The 23,868-nt window shown below is 37.0% G+C and overlaps 1 protein-coding gene across 1 annotated transcript in view; it reads right to left on the minus strand.

The window, feature by feature from the left end:
• LRP6 (LDL receptor related protein 6) overlaps positions 1–23,868 on the minus strand; it is a 179,005-nt gene that overhangs the window by 30,782 nt on the left and 124,355 nt on the right. Inside the window, exons 8-15 of the mRNA XM_047865362.1 lie at positions 17,685–17,901; positions 16,643–16,932; positions 15,136–15,362; positions 12,993–13,177; positions 12,024–12,350; positions 3,133–3,335; positions 1,145–1,356; positions 17–207 (exon numbers count right to left, since the gene is read on the minus strand). Coding sequence (XP_047721318.1) covers positions 17–207; positions 1,145–1,356; positions 3,133–3,335; positions 12,024–12,350; positions 12,993–13,177; positions 15,136–15,362; positions 16,643–16,932; positions 17,685–17,901 — 1,852 coding nt within the window. The remainder of the gene's footprint in view (positions 1–16; positions 208–1,144; positions 1,357–3,132; positions 3,336–12,023; positions 12,351–12,992; positions 13,178–15,135; positions 15,363–16,642; positions 16,933–17,684; positions 17,902–23,868) is intronic.

Genomic DNA, 23,868 nt, shown 5'->3' on the forward strand with positions numbered 1-23,868 from the left:
TACATTTCTTGGGTACCTGAGAGATCACTGCTTTCGATTCGACGGAGATCAGAATCTGCCCAAAAGAGCTTGCCCAATCTGCTATCAAGGGCTAATGCAATTGGTTTACTTAGGCCACTGAAAAAGAGGACCTCCCGTTCTGTTCCATCCAAAGCAGCCCGTTCAATTTTGGGAGACCTTTCCTGAAGATTGGTAAAATACATATACCTGAAGAGAAAGGAGGAAACAGTAAGTTTATCAAAGTAAGAAACCATACAAAATGAGACTATTCTTAAAGATATAAGGAGTAGAATATTTTAAAATCTTATTTTTAAATGTTGTAGAATGTGTTATTTTTAAGGCCATGGGATACTTTTATTACTTTTGGTAACAGTAACACAGAGTATACAGAACTTCTTGGGGAGCTAATTTTCATGAATTAATAAAATGAAATGATAGACACAGGCACACCTATGCTCTTGGAATATTACAATACAGAAATAAAAGAACAGTGATCAGAGAGACCTGGACTCAAAATTTTAAATTCCTTCTCTAATTAGTCTATTTCATAACTAAAAATAAGTCATATATGAGTTATTTCTTATATTTAAATTCTAAAGTTCATCTCTTTCCAGTAACTCTTTTGAAGTAAGCTACTTCCCCTGCTGAATTCCTTATCATTCATTCAGATGCAAAAAAGTACTATTTTACCAAATGTAAAGCTCTGTATTGAATGACAGAAAACATTAGTTCTTGTCATAAAGGAACCTAAAGTCTAGGAGAAAATATAACACCAAAAACACAAGTCTGAGGTTGAGGTCTAAGCATAACTAGAGAGGCAGAGATACAGAATGCTGGGTATTTGGGAAAGGGGAAAACCACGCCAGGCTGGGGTGGGCTAGCTCAAGGAAAACTTCACTGCAGGTCAGTCTTGGAGGTATGGGTAGAAATTAGAACTAAAGCAATAGTGACAAAGGAAAGAAATTCTAGGCAGGAAAGTCAGGGAAAGCAAAAATACAAGAAAATGCAGGGGCAGGTAGATAGAACATACCGAGTTTTTTCACTGAAGCACAGTATTTTAAAGGTAAATAACTAATGAGCTGAAAAGGAAGGCTGATGAGGATCTCACATGCCAAGATATCTGAAAGCAACTTGAGTAGCATACCCTTTCTCCGGGTTTACCACAATGGCTCGAGGTCGGTCTTGCTCGCCTTTTAATACCACTCCAATTGATCTCCCATCTAATCTTGTTACGTTAATGACATTGGTGGCCTCACAAGTCCAGTAAATGTAGCGGCTATAAATATCAATGCTGAGGTCATAGGGTTGTATTTCCAGGTTCTGATTTGGAACTGAGCTCACAACCACAGTAAAACCCTAGGGAAAGAAAAAGACGCACACATAGAAAATTAGACTCCAAGCCAGAGAACCCTGAAGTGATCGCTCACAAAGCTTACACTTACATGGTACAAACCTGAGAAGGAACTCTCAAGTCTCACCAGACATTTCTTACTAACAGACTTTTTTTATGGGTAATGTGCTTCTTTTTTATCAGGCATTTTAAATGTTCCCTTTGGCTATTATGACATGTAGCAGAGGAGTGAGCTGAGGCCATATTAGTTGCTCTAGGAACCCGACAGTGCATTGATTCGAGTGGGAAGGTGGCAAGAGTCTCCTGTAAAGTGGCTATAGCTGCAGCTAGAAACATCCCTACAAGTCCTCCAAAGCAGCGGTTCTCAACCAGGGGCATTTGGCACTATGGGGAGACATTTCTGATTGCCACATCTATACGAGTACAACTAGCATCTAGTGGGTGGAGGTCAGGGATGCTGTTAAACAGCTTACAATATACAGGTCATACCTCCAAAACAAAGAATTATATAGCCTAAAAATGTCAATAGTGCTGAAGGTGTGAACCGCTTACAGAGACAACAGCATTGAGGGCTAGAAACCACATCGACCAGTCATGTCCTTCTCCAATCCTCAAACCACCAAAAAAAAAAAAAAAAAATGTTTTTAACAAAGCAAAGCAATAGGGAGGTTCTGTTCTAATGTTCTATATGAATAAATTATATTTCATTTACTTGGCAACGTTGAGATAATATATTCCTTAATGAGGCTATCTCATTTATCTGCTGTGCCCTTGACTGTATAATAACAGCTATAATTTCTATTATTTATCAGTCTGTTAGTCCTGGTCTATATAGTGTAAGGTGCATCTGTAATATACCACTATTGCTAGACCTCTCAATGATCCCTCAACAGCCCCTAAATACATGATCACCTCACCCTTAGTGACATACCAAAACTTAATCCAATCTCCCTAAATTCTAATATATTCAAAATTCAACATCACTGCTATAAGGAAGACAAATGATTATTTATAGTAATTCCCAGTCTAAAACTGCTTGGCCACAGAAAGAAAGTAAAGTAGTATGGATAACTGTGATATAAACCATGACTGGTATGTAAGCATAGATAAGATATTGATAATATTTTTATTCCCTCCCCTCCCTAGTCACCAAATAATAGCCCCCCCATCATTAAGTTAGTGATAACATATCCTTAGGTGTTTTTAATTTTACCAAGACTGTGTTATATGTTTCTTATCCTCTAAACCTTTTAAAAATAATTAATAATAATAGAACTGTTATTTACTGAGTTTATACATACTATGTAACAGATAATGGGCTATGTGCTTTACATTGTTTTCAGCTAAAAAGTTCCTAAGAATCTTAGTGAGTGACACAGATAGATCAAAACCAAGGTCTATTTAATTTCAAAGCTTCCAACACTCCATGTAAATGAAACCATAATGGAAAAAACTAAACAAACAGATATGAGTGGCAGTAACAAAGTCATTACCAACATACGAACTAAGTTTTCCTTATACAATTTTTATTCCAACAGCATTATCAAACAATTAGGATCTTTGATAATGATCAAAGATCATTAGGAGGAAAAAAAGCTGCTAGGTCCAGAATTTCACATTCTTCTCTCTCTCTCTCTCTCTCTCTCTCTCTCTCTCTCTCTGCGCGTGCGTGCATGCACACACACATACACGCATGCACACACTCAAGAATTAAGTAAAAGAGGATGGTTAGTCCAACTACATAGCAAAAAAAACAGAATTTGAACCGAGCCCTGAATTACTTGGCTGCCATCTTCTTGTGCTTTTCGGATCATGTTTTGTCGTGAGTCAATCCAATAGAGTTGCTTGTCCAGTGGGTCATAGTCAATGGCCCGGACATTCCGAAGGCTGTGGATGGGAAGGATGATGTCAGGGCTCTGCTGTTCATCAATCACCATGCGGTTGATGGCACTCTTCTGACTGAAGAGTAGGAAAGTAGTTGGAGCTTAAAGAAAGAAAAGAGCAAATTTTAAACACAATTACTCTAAATCTTGTATCACTCAAAGATCTGATCAACCTGTTGTCTACATTTCATGCAAAACAGACACAGATGTTGACGAGGTAAGACTGAGGACAAAACCCTCTGGAATGTCCCTAGAAACTCTCCTCAAGGTGATACTAATGAGCACTATGCTATCAAACCAGTTATGAATTTACCCAATGACATAGGGTATTATGTCATAACCCTAGCCTATTTTGTTCCATTTTGTCCACAGTGTCATAAAAGGAGACTTGATTTCAATAAAGCATTTGATAAAGATATCAAAATTCTCCTTGTGTGCCAAGTGAATAATCCTACTCTTCCATAAGCTATTCTGCGGGTGGCAGGAAACCTGGGTTTCCATAGGTCAAAGCAGAAATTCCAAGAAAGGTTTTAGTATCAGCTCTCTCATTATCTACTCACTTGATCATAACTAAGTCACTGCACCTCTCTGGGTCAAAGTTTGCTCAACTCTAAAATAAGGTTACAGCTATTTTGTCCTGCTCATTGAGTTCCTATAAGAATTTTACAACATATATGAAGATACTTCAAGAATTAAGGGTGCTGGGTGACTCAGTTGGTTAAGCCTCCTACTCTTGATTTTGGCTCAGGTCATGATTTCACAGTTCGTGAGTTTGAGTCCCGCATCGGGCTCTGCACTGTGAGTGTGGAGACCGCTTGGGATTCTCTCAGGGCGCCTGGGTGGCTCAGTTGGTTGAGCGTCTGGCTTAGGCTCGGTTCATGATCTCAGTTCCCGGGTTCAAGCCCTACATCAGGCTCTGTGCTGACAGCTCAGAGCCTGGAGCCTGGCTTTGGATTCCATGTGTCTCCCCCTCTCGCAGACCTTCCCCCACATTCGCTCTGGCTCTCTCAAAAATAAACAAACATTAAAAGAAATGTAAGGGGGGGCGCCTGGGTGGCTCAGTCAGTTGGGCTTCCGACTTCAGTTCAGGTCATGATCTCGCAGTTCATGAGTTCGAGTCCCACAGGGGGCTCTGTGCTGACAGCTCAGAGCCTGGAGCCCGCTCCAGATTCTGTGTCTCCCTCTCTGTCTGCCCCTTTCCTGCTCACATTCTGTTTCTCTCTCAAAAATAAATAAACATTGGGGAGCCTGGGTGGCTCAATCAGTTGAGTGTTTGATTTCAGTTCAGGTCATGATCTCACAGTTTGTGGGTTCGAGCCCCACATCGGGTTCTGTGCTGACAGCTCGGAGCCTGAAGCCTGCTTCAGATTCTGTGTCTCCCTTTCTCCTTGCCTCTTCCCTGTTCATGCTCTCTCTCTCTCAAAAATAAACATTAAAACAAAATAATAAAAATAAATTTAAAAAATAAACATTAAAAAATGTAATAATGCATTACTGTCAATTATACCTCAATAAAAAAGTGTAAAGTATTATATAAATGTAAAGTAAAAATAACTACTGTTAATTATATCAGTAGTAGCAGTAATAAAGTTAGTATTAATAGAAATTAAATCCTCATGGATTGCAGTTACAGGTTTTATTTTGCATTGTGTGGATGATAATTGCAAGGAAAGCCAGTAAAAATGTCTCTCTCTCTCTCTTGCTCTCTCACACACACACACACACGCACACACAAAACTAGTAATAACAAATGCTTTATACTCATTATCTCTATCTTCACAAAAAACCTTGTATTTATATTTTTACCAAAAAAATATATTAATCTGATATTAAGTTGATGTCCTAAATTTATGAAATGGGGAAATGCAACAGAGACTAACCCTCGGGACTAAGACACTGATTACTACGCAGGAAAACATCTAGAAAACAACAGCATTTGGGGCGCCTGGGTGGCTCAGTTGGTTAAGTGTCCAACTCTTGATATCAGCATAACGGCTCAGGTCATGATCTCATGGTTGAGATCAAGCTCCACTTGGGATTCTCTCTCTCCCGCTCTCTCTGCCCCTCCCCTGCATATTCTGTCACTTACAAAAAAAAAAAAAAAAAAGAAGAAAAAGAAAAGAAACAGCATTTCACAGTGCTACCAACAACTTCAAAGCCTACTATTTTGAAAATCTTCATTAAATCATATATAAAAATTCCACAATTATACTCCAGTCTCTTGGTATTCAGTCATCACCTAAACCCAGTAGAATTTTGTGCTTTTCGTGGACATAAACATAAATGGCCAATCTAGAAGTCCTTGCTTAGGAGGACCTAAGCCCCATTCTTCACGATTCCATCATGTGTGGTTCCCTGGTTTACTTTACATTTATACCCAAATGTACATTGGCTTAATTTGAGTTTCCCAAAGAAACTCATTGGTACTCATAAAGAAACCTGGTATTTACAACACTGAAATTCTTTTTTTTTTTTTTTTTTTTTTAATGAGACATAGTTGACAAACAATGCTACATTCACAACACTGAAATTCTGCTTTGCGTAAATTCTTCACCAGCTAGAAGCCCATACCTAGCTTGGAAGATTTAGAAAGTCTCCCACTGGAACCCTCCATTATCTGGAGTCAACTCCATCACATACTGACTTAACAACTTTTAGCAATTTTAGTAGAACACATACACTAGGTAGTAAAAATATATGTCACAACAGGGTAGCTTTTTTTTTTTTAAGAATTATTTTTTGGCAGTACTGCTTTCTTGTAACTGAAGAAAAAAGGGGTGGGAGGGGGGCTCTAAACTCTTAAGTTTCTGACAGAATAATCACCACTTATACTAAGACATACAATGAAGCTTAGACTCCAGAGTTTTAGTTGCCAACTTTTCCTGCCTGGGAAACAATTAATCAAGTATATATTTGGCCCCTACCATGTTTTACTGGGCACTTGCTTTTTTTTTGAGTCAAGTTTTAACCTTCAATTAGATTCTACAATTAGGTGTTTTAGAAACGTAGATTAAGACAAAGTCAAACATGGCTTCAAATAAATGCTTGTTTTGAAAAGTCTACATATGACATTAATGGAAGCTGATGTTGTCACTTATTTCAAGGAAGACCTGATTCTGTCATTCAGTGCTTAAAGTGATAAAGAATATGCAATTTTGTAAGTCCAAATCCAACCTAATTTATGTAACCTCTAACTCCCTCATCTCCTGCAGAATGGTACTTTAAGAAATTGTCATACAGACTGTCTGAGCTTTACATTGTCACAATGAAGACAGATGAGATGTTAAGTAGGAGGGAGGTTTTCAGCTCCTTTTGAAGGCACAATTGTTCACCTGCAGCTTAAAGGAAGGCCATGCTCTTGTGGAAGAACTTCATAAACTACAAGGCCAACAAGCCCATCACCTCTGACTGTGCCACTTGTGCCCTGTGCCAAGGGCATGAGTAGGGACCAAAGTCCAGTCCACACTTCATTAGCCAAGCCATGCACCTGTGTGGCTGCAAATGCTGAAAGGAAACCATTTTTTCCTGATTTGCACAAAGGTGCCATAGAGACCAACCACCTCAGTACTGAACAAGGGATTACACAATTTGGCTTCGTTTCCTCCCTGACTTGATCTCTTTATTCACTCTCATCCAGTGACACCGGCCCCCTCGGTGTTCCTCTAACATGCCAGACATGCTTCTTCCTAAGACCTCTGCATTTGCTGTCTCTTTTGCTTAACAGATCTTCTCCCAGATATCCACATAACTCATTTCCTCACCTCCTTCAGTTCTTGACATAATGTCACCTTATCAGTAAGGAATTCTCTGATCAGTGTATTTAACATTGCAATTCTCCTCCTCACCCTTTCTTGCTCTTAATATTTCTCCAAAACATTTATCTCCATCTAACCCATGATATAGTTTACTTACTTGGTTCACTATCTGTCCCACTGGAATATAATCTCCATGGGGGCAGAGACTGATGTCTATTTCATTCACTGCTACATTTTCCACTGACTCCAATAATGCCCAGTATGTAGCAGACATTCAATATATATTCATTGGAAGAATAAATGAATAAACACATGAAGAAACAAGCATTAGATCACAATAACTAAGGGGCAGCCCCGTAGCCACAATTTTGAAAGAGAATAAAATTATTTCAGATTAATTGGGAAGGGAAACAAACAAATGTTTATTTAGGACCTCCAACATGTCACTCATCATTCTAGATATTAATCCCCAAAATTATCATCTCCATTTTTAGGTAAGCAAACTCAGAAAGGTTAAGTATTTTCCCAAGGTCACAAAGCTGGTAAGTGGAAGAGTATATGTATCTTTCCAAGTCCTTCCCTGCTTCTTCATTCTTTTATTTTACAATGATTTCTTGAATCATTACTACTCACCAAGCATTGTTCTAGGCACCTAAGATCAGTGAAAAAAACAAAACAAAAACACTGCTTCAGGGAGTTTATGTTCCAATAAACAGACAATAAAAGCAATTAACATAATTAAGAAGTTATAGTATATAAATATTAGAGTACATAAATTACATACGATAACAAAGAATGATAAATGTTATAGGAAAAAGAAAAAGTACAGGTAAGGAACACTGGCAATGCTAAATAGGGTGGAAGGATGATTTGCCATTTTAAAAGGGTAGATCAAGTCTCACTGTGTAGGTCACAATTAAGCAAAGACTCAGAGATGAAGTATATCCATGTAAATATTTGCAGGAAAAACATTCCAAAAGGTGATAAGCAAAACAATAATCGTGAGGTGGGAGTAACTGGCATATTTGAAAACAACGAGGCTAGGGTAGCTGTGTCATGAAGAGAGCAAGGGGAGAACAGTGAAAGCCACGGTGAAAACAGTGAAAGCCAAGAGAAGCAAAGAGGGAGGGATGCAAAGTGAGCGGTACGGATCATGTAGGAACTTGTAGCCCATTATAAGAACTAGGTTTTTACTCTGTGTGAAATGGGGAGCCATTGTAAGGTTTTGAGAAGAGAAACAGCATGATCTGATTTAGCCTTTGAAACACAGGTCAAACATGAAAAGATGCTCAACATCATTCACCATCAGGGAAATACAAATCAAAACCACAAATGAGATACCACCTCACACCTGTCAGAATGGCTAAAATTAACAACACAAGAAACAACAGGTGTTGGCGAGGATGCAGAGAAAGGGGAACCCTCCCACACTGTTGGCGGGAATGCAAACTGGCACAGCCACTCTGGAAAACAGTATGGAGGTTCCTCAAAAGTTAAAAATAGAACTACTTTACGATCTAGCAATTGCACTATTAGCTATTTACCCAAAGGATACAAAAGTACTGATTCAAAGGGGCACACAGTTCCCAATGTTTATAGCATTGTATCAGCAACAGCCAAACTGTGGAAAGAGCCCAAATGTCCACTGACTGATGAATGGATAAAGAAGATGTAGTATATATACCATGGAATATTACTCAGCCATCAAAGAGAATGAAATCTTGCCATCTGCAACAATGTGGGTGGAGCTACAGTGTATTATGCTAAGCAAAATAAGTCAGAGAAATACAAACATCATATGATTTCATCCATATGTGGAATTTAAGAAAGAAAACAGATGAACATATGGGAGGGGGGGAATAAAAAGAAAAAAGAGAGGTAAACAAACCATATCTTAAAGATAAAGAACTGAGAATTGATAGAGGGATGTGGGTGGGGATTGGGCTAGATGGGTGATGGGTATTAGGTAGGGCACTTGTTATGATGAACACTGGGTGTTATATGTAAGTGATGAATCACTGAATTCTACTCCTGAAACCACTATTGCACTGTGTGTTAACTAACTAGAATTTAAATAAAAATCTGAAAAATAAATAAATAAATATATACATACATGAAACACAGGTCAAGGAGCAAATTGCCCACAGTGTTGGAAAAGTATCTAAAGGCAAGCACTTTGTGATAAATTTCTCTCATAATCTGCCTTGGATTCTAATATATCTCTACACAAATATTAAATGGTACTAATTATAAAAAGAGGACACAACAGGGGCACCTGGGTGGCTCAGCTGGTTAAACACCTGATTCTTGAATGTGGCTCAAGTCATGATCTCAGTTTGTGGGTTTGAGCCCCACATCAGGCTCTCCTCTAGCAGCACAGAGCTGCTTTAGGTTATCTCTCTGCCTCTCCTCCACTTGTACTCTCTCTCTCTCTCAAAAATAAGTAAACTTAAAAAAAAAAAAAGTACACAAATGAAAGCCACTTGAAGCACTGTTGATCTATCTCCAAAAGGCAGCCAAAGACAGATATGGGGACTCTCGGCACTGATTCCTCAGGCCTTCACTCAGCAACTAATATGCACAAATATAAGCAGTAAAAACAATAACGATCTCAAAGGGTCTTTCCATATTCCCCTTGGTTCCATTCTCCATTGGTCATTACTCCTATTTTTTTCCTTCCATTCAACGTCAAACTTCTTGAAAAAGACAACTACCCCTCTCTCCCTTTCTCCATTCACATTCTGACCAACTCTAATCTTTAACCATTATTTCCCTGCAACTAATCTCTTTAGGGTTACTAATCACCACCTTCTTCAAGAATCCAGTGGACATTATTTTAGGGTTCACCTAACTCAGCCTGTCAGCAGCATTCAGCACAGTTCTCTGTTTTGGAATAATCTTATTTCTGGTGCCCCATTCTCTCCTGTTTTTCCTTTTCCCTCTCTGGATGCTATCTTCAGTGTCCACTGCAAGCTCTCCCTCCTCAGACAGAATTCCTTAGGTTACCAGACCCCTTCCTTTCTCTTTCACAGGAGCCGGCAAACTGCAGCCCACAGCTATATCTTGCCCTGCTGTCTGTTTTAGAATAGTTTATTGGAATTCAGACACATTTTAAAAATGTCTTGTCCATGGCTTTCATGCTACAGTAGACAGAGTTGAACAGGTATGAGAAACTGTATGACTCACAAAGCCTAAATGTTTACTCCCTGGCTCTGTACAGAAAGTCTGTGAACTCTAGCTCCATACCCTCTCCCTAAGTAATCTTACCCATTTTAATACGTGGTGGCAATTCCAAAATCTATTTATCTTCAACCTCATGTCTCCCCTCTTCTATCCAACTATCTATTAAATGTATCTATGTCAATGTCCCATGGGGAAATCGATATAAACATGCCTAAAATTAAACTTCTCACTCTAGTCTTCTCATCTCCTACCTACTTAACTACTCAAACCAAAAATCTAAAAGTCACCCTTGCCTCCTCTCTCTTCTTCTTCCTCACGTACAACCTACTGTTCTGTTCATTCTAGCTTCAAAATATACCTTCAATCCATCAGCTACTGTCACCACTGCCACGTCCCTTACCACATCAGTCTGCCTGACCTCCCTGCTACCACAACTCTCTTCAAATCCATTGTACACAATAATCAAATCACGTTATACCTTAATTTTCACAGCAACCTTACATGGTAGTTAATATTATTATTCCCATTTTGCAAATGAGAAGTTTAAAGGTTAAAAAATTTATGTGACTTTAGTAAAACTCAAAACTATTATGTGGCAAAGACTCCATTAAATCATTAAACTATAAACTTATATTCTTTCTTTTTCACAACTGAAGCCTTGTGTCACAACACACTGAATCCTTTCCTATGTGACTTCTTATACTTTCAGTCACAGAATAATTTCAATAGTGAACTGAATAGTTAATAGCTATTATTATTATTATTATACACATCATTTAATATTTTATATTATTATATGTTAAATTTAAACATTACGTTTATATATCATGTAGAATAATATATATTTATTTTATGCTTTTTATATATGTTTTATATATTTTTGCATATTACATTATGTCATATATGTGACTAATTGAATAATTAATAGCTAATCCAATATCCTATAGCAGTTTTGTTACCATCCACCCTAGTGAACCATAGCCTACACTTCTCTGACATGAATTTACTCTTTCCGGTCGAATTCTCTATTTGTTTATCATATCTAGCAATTTGTTCTTGTCTATCCATCAAGACATGGGCCTTCACATATACTTGAGTCATAAACCAGGTTTTCCCAAGCCAACAATGTTTGTTACACATTATGTTTTGATGTCATTAGCACAGTGTATGTGTGGTTAATGTGTATTTAATATGTAATATGTACTGCTAATTTTAAATATCAGCAGATATTACAGCCAAGAAAAATCTGGATGAATGGAGAAGATCTGGTAAATCAGCTGGAATTAAGTAGTGACCACCCACAATGCTCAGAGCATGTGCTCTTTAGTTCCCCAGATATTTACAATTATTTTATACCAGGATAAATTTACATGAAAAATATACATTTTCCACCTGGCCTCTTATTTGCTTAAATTTTTTATCTTTAGTCTATACTATGAACTTCAAAGGACAAGGAGGTTGTAGTTTGAAATTTTTCTTTGTTTTACTGTCTGTATTTTATAATAAATATAACACAAATAAGAAAAATATAATATAAATTCTTAATAGCACGCATGTATGACAGTCTGTCTCACTGAAGCTATGCAATTGTGCACTAAATATTTAAATGCTCAAAAGTAAAAGACTTAATTTTGTCTGTAATACCAATTTTTCCATAACAGCAACTGGCTATCATCAAACAGTTAAGTTACAAAAACGTGCGTTTTTCCATCTTTAGTCCTTCTCTTTCGTTAAATGATCAACTCTGAACTTCTACAACTTGTTAGCTCTAGAAAGAACATGAACTACAGTGTTTTCAAAATCCTGCTTTCTCCTCGAATTCTAGTTTGCACTGGGGGAGACGCAGCTTACCACTACAAGTCCTGTTGTCGGCGTTAAGAGAGTAGTGGGCAGGGCATCCACAAACAAAACCCCCAACTGGCACAGCCAAGCAGAGGTGGGAGCAGTGCCCATTGCTGGAAGCACACTCATTCCACCCTGCCTGCCGAGAGGAGTGAAAGACGAGGATGTCCATCACATAATCCAAATGGCCCTGGATGATGGTGCGGTTTTGGCCACTGGTTTTGTTGGCACGTTCAATGCTGCGCCGGCTCCAGTCCGTCCAGTAGATGTAATCTTGGTACTGAGTTAAGCCAAAAGGATGAGGCAAGTCATCTGCTATAACTTCCCGGTTGAGTCCTGTTTTCAGAAAGGCAGTAGACGGGAAAAGCAGAGGCATGAAACATGTGAGAGTAGAAGAGCCTTATTGGCCAAAAGAAAGAAAGTTGTAACATATAAAATATTACAGTTGTAAGCAATTTAAGATAGAACAATTTATTTAACAGCAATTTTAAAACCAGACCAGTCCTCTGAAATCAATCCATCTGCAGTCTGACCCCATGCCTCAAACTTCTATTCTTGCTATAAATCACTGAGTTTGTTTAAACTCCAAGTGGTCTGTTTTGACTGCAGTTTTATTTTCTCTCCATAAGGGTCTGTAAGTTGAACTTTTAGTCTTCCTTCCATAAAAAGATGGAAATGCATATACTGTACTTTACTAGTACAAAAAGTCACTTCAGGAATATCTAGGGAGTTACAAATTCCACTACAAGCCCAACAATAATGAAATTTCCACAAAATAAAGAGATGTGAATCCAAGAACCTGGCCCACTATTAATAATAATAAACAGGATACAATGTCAGAACATCTAGACATTCATAGGAAGTTCTGTCAATAGTATCTAACCAATGGTAAACAGCAGTCACGGATTTTTGTATAGAAAGAATAACATACTATATCTGTCTGGATTAAAAAAAAAAAAAAAAAGAAGTACAGCTTACCAAGCATATTTGAAGATTCTATTAAGTTGGTGTCCAGGTCTGTCCAATAAAGCCTCCTTTTAGCATAATCAATAGTTAGGCCATTTGCCCGTCCCACATTTGGAACTAACGTAGTACGTTCACTTCCATCCATGGCAGCTCTGTCTATCTTAGGTTTTCCACCCCATTCAGTCCAATACATAAATCTAAATTCAAAACAATAGATATGTAACAGGTCACTTTTGATTATTTGGGAAAAAGGGTCATATTCATGCATGGTAACTAAATAAATTTAAAGAAAATATACATTAAATCAAGGAAATCGGTAAAGCAAAATCAAGGCTATCATTTTTTCAATTATTTTGGCACCCTCACCTAAATATTTTTTCTCATATCCTAAAAAGGAAGTGAGTCAGCTTTCTTTAGTCTTTCCAATGAATATGTTCCATCCAAAACCCAGAAACTGGAAACAAACTAATGATATCCATACTGCAGCACTTGCATTTATGCAACTAACATTCAAGAAGATACCAAAAAATCAAAGTTCTGGGCTCAGAATCTGATTCACTTCTGCATAAAATATTTTTGTATCTTTACATATTTCTGAACACAAGTAATTTGAGGTTTAAATTTTTAGACTTATCTTTCAACTTGTATAATCAACTCTCCCCAAAAACAAGTTGCAGGAGTATATCAAAGGTAAAAATTAATAGTCTCTAAATGGAACTAAAAAGCAAAGTTTGAAATGTATTTGGTCGTGCAGTCCAAGGGAACATACTATGTGTGTATGAGCAGTGAACTCACCCCTTACTGTGTCGGCTGGGCTCTGAACACTACTGCTATAATCCCTGTAAAATTTTAGAATACTTTCTTGCTTTTATATTATTTTTCCAAGTTTTTCACATTAACCTCAGAGCAGCCCCACAGTATAGGCTGTTTATAGATGTAAAGAGGCCAAAGCAATAAAAGAAATGTGAATGATCTAATTTCTTCAACTCCATCACATGGCAAGGCTAGAACTAGAACCTAATCCCTAGCTAAGTACTTTTTCAACTAAACTAGTAAGGTGCTAGTTTTGGGACATTCTGAATACTGGAACTAGAAAAGCACTCCACATGCCAACTTTCATCAAATACCTGAGGACAGACATTTACTCATCCGTCTGTCAGCTGATGGTTGACTTGGTAGCAATGAATGAACGTGCTTTTCTGAAAATTAAAGTTAGTCTTGGGCTTTGTTTGCATTTGTACTTGTCAGCTGACAGGCACGTGCACACAAGAAGCAAAAACAACTGTGAGACAAATGTCACAGTTGCTAGCAGCCAAATAAACTGTGGAGTCTTTAGTCCCAATTATTAAATTTATCTGTGTGGTAACTTAGAGTTAAGATCACCGTAATCCAACCACAACATGTCAGCACAGAGAAGCTATCTTTGCTCTGGCCTTCTAATGAGATGGAGACTAGGTAATAATGGAATTAATGTGATTTCAAGGATCTATTTTTAATTACAGGTATGGTAAATATGTTTGTATGTTCACACTGTTAACTTCTGCTTTTAAAAGTAGAATTATTCTTCAAATTTCAGATTTCTTAGCTGTTGGCTTTTTAAAACTTGCTACATCATGTAAGAGGATCACCTACCTTTGAAAAACGTCATGTTGTAAATAAATGTTTTTTTAATCGAAAACAGTTTACCATCTCATATCAAAGTTTCTCTAAGCTTTTAACAATGATCAAACTAATTGTCCACTTTGAACTGATGAATATTCTAAAATGGAACTTTTTAAAATGCAGCTATTTCTTAGTACACGGCATTATTTCAGTGGGTTTTACATCTGGTTTAACTTCAGAGAGGGTAAAGCAAAATGCAAACGATACCTTTAAAAAGGCTGTTTATTAGCATACAAATGGGATCGGTAATATTTAATTACTAGTCCATCTCACCAATCTTCCTTTACCTAATGTTAATAATGGCAAAAGTAAAATATAGCTAATAATTAGTTCTAAATCAGTGAAATCTCAACTAATGGGTTTTAAAATAAAGCCTACCTATGGTTTAGTTACCAGATTCCTAGTAAGCATTATTTAAGACATCAAAAATACAATCCATAACGAGGCTATGGGCAACACAGTTGCAAAGAATGCATACATAAAAGCTGTTTACCCTTCAGCAGGGTCCAGTGCAAGAGCTCTGGGACTATCTAGGTCTTTCCAAACCAAAACTTGTCGGTGCTGCCCATCCAACTTTGACACCTCAATTCGATTCGTTCCTGTGTCTGCCCAGTACAAGTTCTTCCCAAGCCAGTCTACTGCCATGCCTTCTGGATAATCTAAGCCAAATTCCACCACGTGTTCCAGTGCACTGCCATTCATGAAGGCTCTGCTGATGGTCTGCAAGAATGAGATTAACAACAAAATCACATGGCTTAAGTATAAAACACTATCCAGAAAGAAGAGTTTTGGTTTTCGTTGGGTGTGAGGATCCAGAAGCATAGTTTCTTAATACAATTCACGTATTTTACAAGCACAGAAAAAGCCTGATGTCAATCTCTAATAAATGCAACTGTGACCTCAAGTTTTAGTATCAAGCCGAGGAGAAATTTTTGTTAATTATTAAGGACCAAAAATTTACTCAAGTAAGACAGTGGAATGACTTTGCTTTTAAAATCTATTAGTAATCAAGTGAAAAAAATATGGCCAGAATGCTGTAGACTTGTAACTGGTAGTCAACTTCCTGAAGGTTGAGAGTATGCCATGTCATTGTGTCAATCTGCAAAGATCTCAACAACCTTATACATCATAAAATGTACATAACCATTATCAGATTATTACCACTGCAGCTCTGAGTTCCCAAAATTTCAAGCCATTATTCAAGCCATTAATAATGGCTGCTACTTCTTGGCAAGCACTACCTTAAGTACCTTGTGTACACATATTTTCTCATTTAATCCTCAAAATAGCCCTGCAAGATAGGCATTATCTCTATTTTCAAGATGAGGAAAACTTAGAAGGCCATACAATACAAGCCAAAATATACTTATTTTACTTCATTTATTCATTCATTCAAGTTAAAGATTTTATTGAACACCATTAGAATCCAATTCTGGCTCCAATACCCCGTGATTTTTGCATATTAAACAAATTTTACACAAATTATATGAAATAGGCCCAAAACAATCTAGAAGAAGGAAAGATTATTCTCCAGATTTTCTGTTCAGGAGCTCCTCCCTCTTACTGACTTAGTGCTTTTCAATATTTATTTTAGGAAAAAGAAAATAAAGGTATATTCTAACTCATAATTGGCATTTTCTACCTCAGCCAGACTACAGAATTGTGTTTAAAATAAGTCAAGTCTCTATAACTCATTAAGATGGGACTTCAACTGCTTACTCTTTAATTGCAGAAAATGTCACTCATTATCCTCAAATGGAATAAAGCAGAGGTAGATTATGTCTTGCAGATTTAGAACACTCAAGCAAAGTATCCTGTATTTTTAAAAAGCACTTAATTAAATACGGAATGGACCTTCTCCTTCCTTTAAAAAGTTAAGGGCTTTTGTTGAATTCTGCCTATTAAACAACAAGGGAGAGTGAGCACAGCATGAAGACTCAAATTTTAGAACCTCTCCCTTTTAGTCTTTGGTTTTAACATTTCAATTCTTTTAAGCTAACCTTGAGTGATATATCGGTCCAGTAAATTCGGTTGTCTGTCACATCAAAATCCAAAGCAGAAGCTTCTTTGACACCAGTGAGAGGAATGGCCACGTTATTATTGTTAGTTTCCAAAGAAATTCGCCTGATATCTGCTCTCCGTGAAAACAAAAGGAAAGCCTCTGGGACAATGCAAGTCTTCATGTCACTGATGAGTTCAAAGCCAATGGGGCAGGCACAACGAAGGCCCTGAGGCCTATATAGGCAAAGATGGCTACATCCCCCATTTTCCTCTGCACAAGGGTTGGAACCTAAAAAATATGTTAATTATAAAAGGATACAGAAAGACACACACATTGACACAATCAACATATTTTCACTTTAAAATGACTAGGCATGTGGTTCACAAAGACCTATGATTCTATCTGCTCCAAAATATAGTTTCAATCCTAATGTCATAAATACCATGAAGATTAACAGGGAATAAAAAGCCAGGGGCAGTGATGCAGGCCTGTATTCCCACCTACTCAGGAGGCTGAGGCAGGGGGAATGCTTGAGCCCAGGAGTTCTGCATTGTAGTGCATGCACTTTGCTAGGCCAGCCCTCCACACTAAGTTAGCTTCAATGTGGTGCCCTCCTGGGCACAGGATACCACTAGACTACCTAAGGACTGTGCACTGGCCCAAGTCAGAAACGGGACAGGTCAAAACCCCCTGCTAATCAACTAGAAATAAAGGTATGCAAATACTTTCCTTTGTACCCACAGTAAGCTTTAAAATAAGTTACATTATTCATACAATAGGACAGAATTCTTTTAATGAAGCAGGTGTGTGTGCATGTGTGTGTGTATATATATAGCCCTTCAAGTCAAACTATGTAGCCAGAGTACTAAGCCAACATTCAAAAGGCCCATTTCTTGTTAAAAAAAAAAAAAAAAGAATTAACAGATAATTTCTATATTCCCTCAAAACACCAAAAATTTACACTGCTGCTTGATAAACCACTATCTCTAACTTGTCTCATTCTTGGCGTCCATCTTTGAAGGAATTTTTTAATTACTTACCAATGATTCTATGAACATTTGTGGCCTTTAGGCCCATGAGATCAGGAAGTTGATCTATGATGATCTCCCTCTCTGCACTTCGTTTGTGTACTCTTTCGATGCTACGCCTCTGCCAGTCAGTCCAGTAAACATAGTCACCCAACAGAGTAAACCCAAATATGTGAGGAATTTTGTCTTCCACCAGTACTCGTCTCCCAGTGCCATCAATATTCATAACCTTCAAGTTTAAGTTTAAAGACAAGAGGAAAAGATGTGTACTTATTCTTCGAATGTATATAAAATGACAAATCCAACTGCCTGTTGTATCAAAACTGAAAAGAGTCATCTTAGTTATTTTTATTACAATGTTTTCACAAAATAACAACATGCTAATGTAACAAGAATGATTTAAAATACTCAGTATAAGCTCATATTTTCCCTCTATTTCTCTATCTCTTATTACTCTTCCTTCTACAAATTCTGGCAATATTAGCCTTAGTATGTATCTCTTTTATTAAGTGCCTTTTAAAAATTAAAAATACAATATCATTACCTTAAATTTGCTTTTACATTTGTTTTTACATTATAATGTACCTTCATACACATTATTTTATTATATATTTTGTTTTATAACATACTTCATTTTTCCTGAGAGTTTTGTCTGTTTTACATCTATAAGGAAACAGAGATTCACAGAAGATCACACAGCTGAAAACAAAAATGTCTTGTTTAGGACTCCTTCCACTTATTATACTTTTTATTTTATGGTTTCGTTTGAAAATTTTTTGAAAGCCCAAGATAAAAGGGCTCTCAGAACATCTCTCAGTCTCTTAAGATTATAATTATAAATGTATCTGGAGTTTACAACACTCTCTGCAACTAAGTTTCCAAGAACTGGGATGTACCTACTGTCTCCAACTACCCCATTTAGCAACATTATTAAATTCATTCTGAAACTCTCATAAACTCAACAATTTCTGTACAAGTGGCAAAGGCATCTTTTCTGTCCCTGACATTCCAGCAACATGTACTCATCTTCTGTTCTGAAAGATGGAGTCAGTCTTCTAAAGCAAAAACTTGGAAGTCCCCAACTGAAACCATTTCTACCATTAAGTGGCCTGTGTGCCAGGCAAACTGGACTTCAGAAATGTTATTCTGGTACTAAAATCATGTACATACATGCAAACAGTATCTTCCCTACCCTCCTACAAACGGTATTATGATTTATGCAAGAATTAATTTTTTTATCCATAAAATTAGTAGGAAATAGTCCATATAAGTCAATACTGTGATTGCCTAAATGCAATGACAACCAGATGTTATCTTTATCTCTCCTCTCTAAAATTTAAAAACTCTTGCTGACCTTCCAAGAACAGCCAAACCTTGAAAACAAAGTACTTAAAAAATTGAGTAAGCAAAACTGTGCTATATCCTTGCATTTTCATGGGCAAATATCAATAAATATTTCATTTATATGTTTAAATATTTAATCTTTGTTTAAAAAGAGTATTTTTTAAAACACAGTTTATTTCTTTTATATTTATTTTTGAGAGAAAGAGAGGCACAGAGTGCAAGCGGGGGAGGAGGACAGAGAGAGGGAGACACAGAATCTGAAGCAGGCTCCAGGCTCCGAGCTGCCGGCACAGAGCCTGATGTGGGGCTCGAATTCACGAACCATGAGATCATGACCCGAGCCGAAGTCGGATGCTCACCCAACTGATCCACCCAGGAGCCCCAAAAAACATAGTTTAAAAGAATACTATCCTAATTCCTACATTAAACGCTGCTTAAAGTTAATAATTTCTCCTTAATTTGAGACATGACTCTTGACTTTTTATATTCATATTTTCTTGCAACAGATCATTCCTGGATATGCTTTATGATATTTATATCTTAAGATTACTTTGGTGTTTAAGAGCAAAAGGACTGAGTAGAGAAAAAGGGTCAATAATTTGTTTACGTATCTAACTAGAATGTGACCTCTAGAATAGCAGGAACCTAATTCATCCATTTACGTGCCTGCCACATCTACTGTTAAAGAGTCTGACAGAGAACTCAATAAATATTTTTTAAATAATTTTTAAAAAGAGATAGGTTTCCTAAGACACTCACTCAAGAAACCTTCCTAAAAATGGAAATGAAAATTTAACATTATCCTCAGATTCTACAGTTTAGCCATTTGAATGAAAGGTATTCTTGCCCAAATTTTAAATCCATGTAAAAAATTTAAATCCATGTAAGAAAAAAATCCACACTACTCCCTACTTTTGGAGAATGGATACATTCCTGAACCCTCCCTAAAAGCAGAGCTCCAAGAAAGAATTTCTGCCCCCCCTGTATTATTGGAAAGTGTGATCGGAGAGAAAAATCTTTCCTTTGTAAGATGTGTAACAGAAACATCTTTATTCTAGGTAGGGAAAGTTTATTTTTTAAAACTCTGTACTTTTATTTTACCTCCATCCAGAGGTACTCTCCTCCAGAGATTATCTCTTGACTCTAGCATCTTCTTCTACCCTTTCATGAGAACTTCCTTTTAGTACTATTTCCTTCCTTCCCAAGGATCTTCGATATCTCCCTCTTCATAGGGTCCTTTTTTTCTGCCTTTATCACAACATAATTTCTTCCAACTTAGAAAGACACTGTTTAAAAGTTGAATGATTCTGTTTTTACTGCCACATTCTTTGAATATGATCTGTAACAGCTGCCTCCATCTCTTAAGATTCATTCCCTTACTCTGCTGACTTCCAATCTCTGACTCAGATGAAATAAGTCTACTGAAAATGGTCAGTGACTACCTCCTTGCTTTCCTCAGTTCTTGTGCTCTTTTGCCTTTTTTTTTTTTTTTAATTTGATACTCTTAACCACCCACTGAAAATATGCACTGGATTTTCATGGCACAGTATGACCTTTTCCCTTTTTCTATAGCCAGAAAGGCTTTTTATCTCTTCATTTTTACTGGTTCTCCCTTCCTTTTTCAGACCTGGTTGGATATTTTCCAAGGTTTCCTGAGTTCTCCTCTGCAAATCACCTTTTAAAGACCATCAAATCTTGCAGCTTCTGTTATCTTATGTAAAAATAAATACACAAAAAATAAATATGTAAAGTTCTAGTCTAAGGTCTCATCAGTTTCTACTGCAGTATTTCCAACTGCATCTCCTGGAAAATGTACCACTACGTCATCTAAAATGTCATATACTTAACAGTGAACTTATGTTCTCTTGTTAGGGGGAGTTCACCATCCAATCGAAGAGTTTCCAACACACAGTGCTAAATAGTATGCACTGTACCACCCTAAAATACTACTTCCTCACCAGCTTCTGGTATATTAAAATGTCTGACTTGATTTTCTTCCTAGTTTCAGTATGATCTTAAATCAATTACTCTGCATTATCTTACATTTAATAAACTAACACTAATTTTGCTGTACTATGCCCAAATACTGACCTTCCTGTTAAGATTTGTTTCCTCATCTAAAGGCACACACTAAATGCCTAATATCGAACTTCTTCATAAAAATAAAATTTACGGGCACCTGGCTGGCTCAGTTGGTTAGCATCCAACTTCGGCTCAGGTCATGATTTCACGATGGTTCAGGGGTTTGTGAGTTCAACCAGTGTCAGGCTCGCTGCTGACAGCTCAGAGCCTGGAGCCCGTTTCAGATTCTGTGTCTCCCTCTCTCTCTGCCCCTCCACTGCTCATGCTCTCTCTCCCTCTCTCTCAAAAATAAATAAACATTAAAAAAAGGAATGAAATGAAATAAAATTTAAATTTCTCCTCCAAAAACATTACAGGATCAACCAACTCTTTCTTTCAGTTGTGTTAGCCTACAACATTTCTGTTCATTCTAATAAGTGAACAACTTAAAAGATGGCTGCATAAGTATGAATTTGGATAACAGGCAAAAAACAGAACTGAAAATCACAGTGGGAAAAATAACAAAATCACAACTCCAAAAGATGCTTTTAGTTTACACAATTAAGTGTCTTCTATTTAGCGGTGACTCTCCATTCTGCTCTCTAAAAATCTCTCATGATTGGCAAACAATGTTCTGGAACAACTATACAGACTTAGATTTCGAATATAAGTTCTATCACTCACTGGGTACCCTTAGGCAATTTCTCACCGTAAAACAGGAAGAGAACTTGTAACACTGAATTATTTAAGAATGAAATAATGTTAAATACGTAGCACAGTATCAGATGTGTAGATGCCCTGCAGATGTTGGTTCTTGCCTTTTAAAATTATTTCAATAAATACCTTAGTACCTCTTAGTAAATAGTTACATTTAAATGGCTGTAACTAATTGGTTAAAATGTAGTGCTTCAAAATAAAAACTGATACATTAATATAAAAGAATACGTTGAAATTGAAGACCAAAACAACCACACTGTCTAGCAGAAGAATGAAACAACAGAATAAAACAGAAGAATAAAAACAACAGAAATAAAACAGAAGAATAAAACAGAAGAATAAAAACAATACAGACCTTTCTATATCCTGGCAACTAGTGGAAAACTACAGGGCTGCAGCCTTATTCCCATTTCCAACCCCCAATTTGTATTGTTTGCTTACGCCACTTAGATGTACATAACTAAAACAGCAGATAAAAAGGAGCAAACAGTTTGACAATTCGATCACAAATATTTTTGCTGCTGTACCAGATCCTTGCTCCACTCCCCCAGCCCGAAATCAAACATTAACAAACACATCTAATGAAGGCAAATCGCCGTGAAAGACCTCATGAGGAATGCTAAGAAGTTTATTACAGGGCCTCTTGTAGCGAAGGGATTACAATTTAGTTGAGGAGGTAAACTGTATTTACATTAAAACCATACACATATACTCCTCTCTGGCCTGTATCTTATCAAGAAGTATAGGAAATAGAGGAGCTCAAATCCATCTTGAAGAATTAGAAGAATTTTGACAAACAGAAAAAGGGTTTTTCAGAATAAAAGAAGTAACACATGTTAAGACACAGTCAAGGATGCCTTGTGTGACTGACTTTGAAACAAATGCTTTGAGGCAGAGAGAACACAAAAGGGACTCAAAGGAGACAACATTAGGCAGATAGATACCATCCTATGGCAGGGATGAGACTTCAGGATGAGACCTATAGAAAACAAGATACTTCTGAGGGCACTTTAAAGGAGAGTGATATGACAAAATTCTGTTTTGGGAGGACCTCATTTACCTCTGTTACTGTGTTCAGATTGTGCTGAAAATAATCATCTTAAATACAGAATTAGGGTTAATAAAATATTTTCAATTACTGTGGGATGGTAATAGAGGTCCAAATCCCTTATCTGAGGCTTAGGGCCAGCCATATTTCAGACTTCAGATTTACTGTGAAATTTAGAAAGGTGAACACAACGCACATGGCATATCACCTCTGCCTGGCTTCAGGGAGCACCTGGTTGCCAAACACATTAATATTTTTGCAGCAAAATACATATATATTCCCACAAAAAAGGATAAATAAAGACTACGGATAGTCTTACATTGCTTCAAGTCAGGTTTTCCACCAAATGAGTTAACGGAAATAAGTTGGTTTTGAGAGCTTTTTCGATTTCAGAATTACACATAAGGGATTATAGATTAGAAATGCTTTGGTCTAGGCCCTTGTCCAAACTGGTGTTTGGATCAGTGTTAATGCTGCTTTAAGTGCAAGCCAGGGTCTCAGGAAGAAGAAAAAAGGAGCAAAGAACATATTTAAAATAAAAGGTTTTTGGCAACATCTGTCAGAACAACAACAACAAATGGTAATGAAGGTCTTACAAAGATCTTTAGCACAGTGGCCAGGAACTCAAATACAGTTTTCCTAAAAGCCACAACTAAGGATTTTATAGCTTTACCCACTAGAGCATTAGTCCCTTTTAGCTAATCCTTTTTCTTTCACTTTAAAAGCAAAAACCAGAAGTTCCCCGCCCCCAGGGGTAGAGGGGAAGGAGGTAAATAAAGTGCACATTAAAGCTAGATGCATCACATCTATTTCCACCTAAACCATGTAATTAAGATGTGCTAAAGATTTTTAAATGAAATTTTAGAAGCACATTGTTTCCCTTAATTCCCTATGTTTCTTGTAGTTTTTATAAGAGGACTGGGTCTAGAATAATACTGCCCAAGAGAAATATCTAAGCCCCACAGGTGAATCATGCATTGTAATTTTAAATTTTCTAGTAGCCAGATTCTAAGAAGTAAAAAGAAA

Source organism: Prionailurus viverrinus, chromosome B4 (assembly GCF_022837055.1).
Source record: "Prionailurus viverrinus isolate Anna chromosome B4, UM_Priviv_1.0, whole genome shotgun sequence".
In the NCBI taxonomy this organism is placed as follows: Eukaryota; Metazoa; Chordata; class Mammalia; order Carnivora; family Felidae; genus Prionailurus; species Prionailurus viverrinus.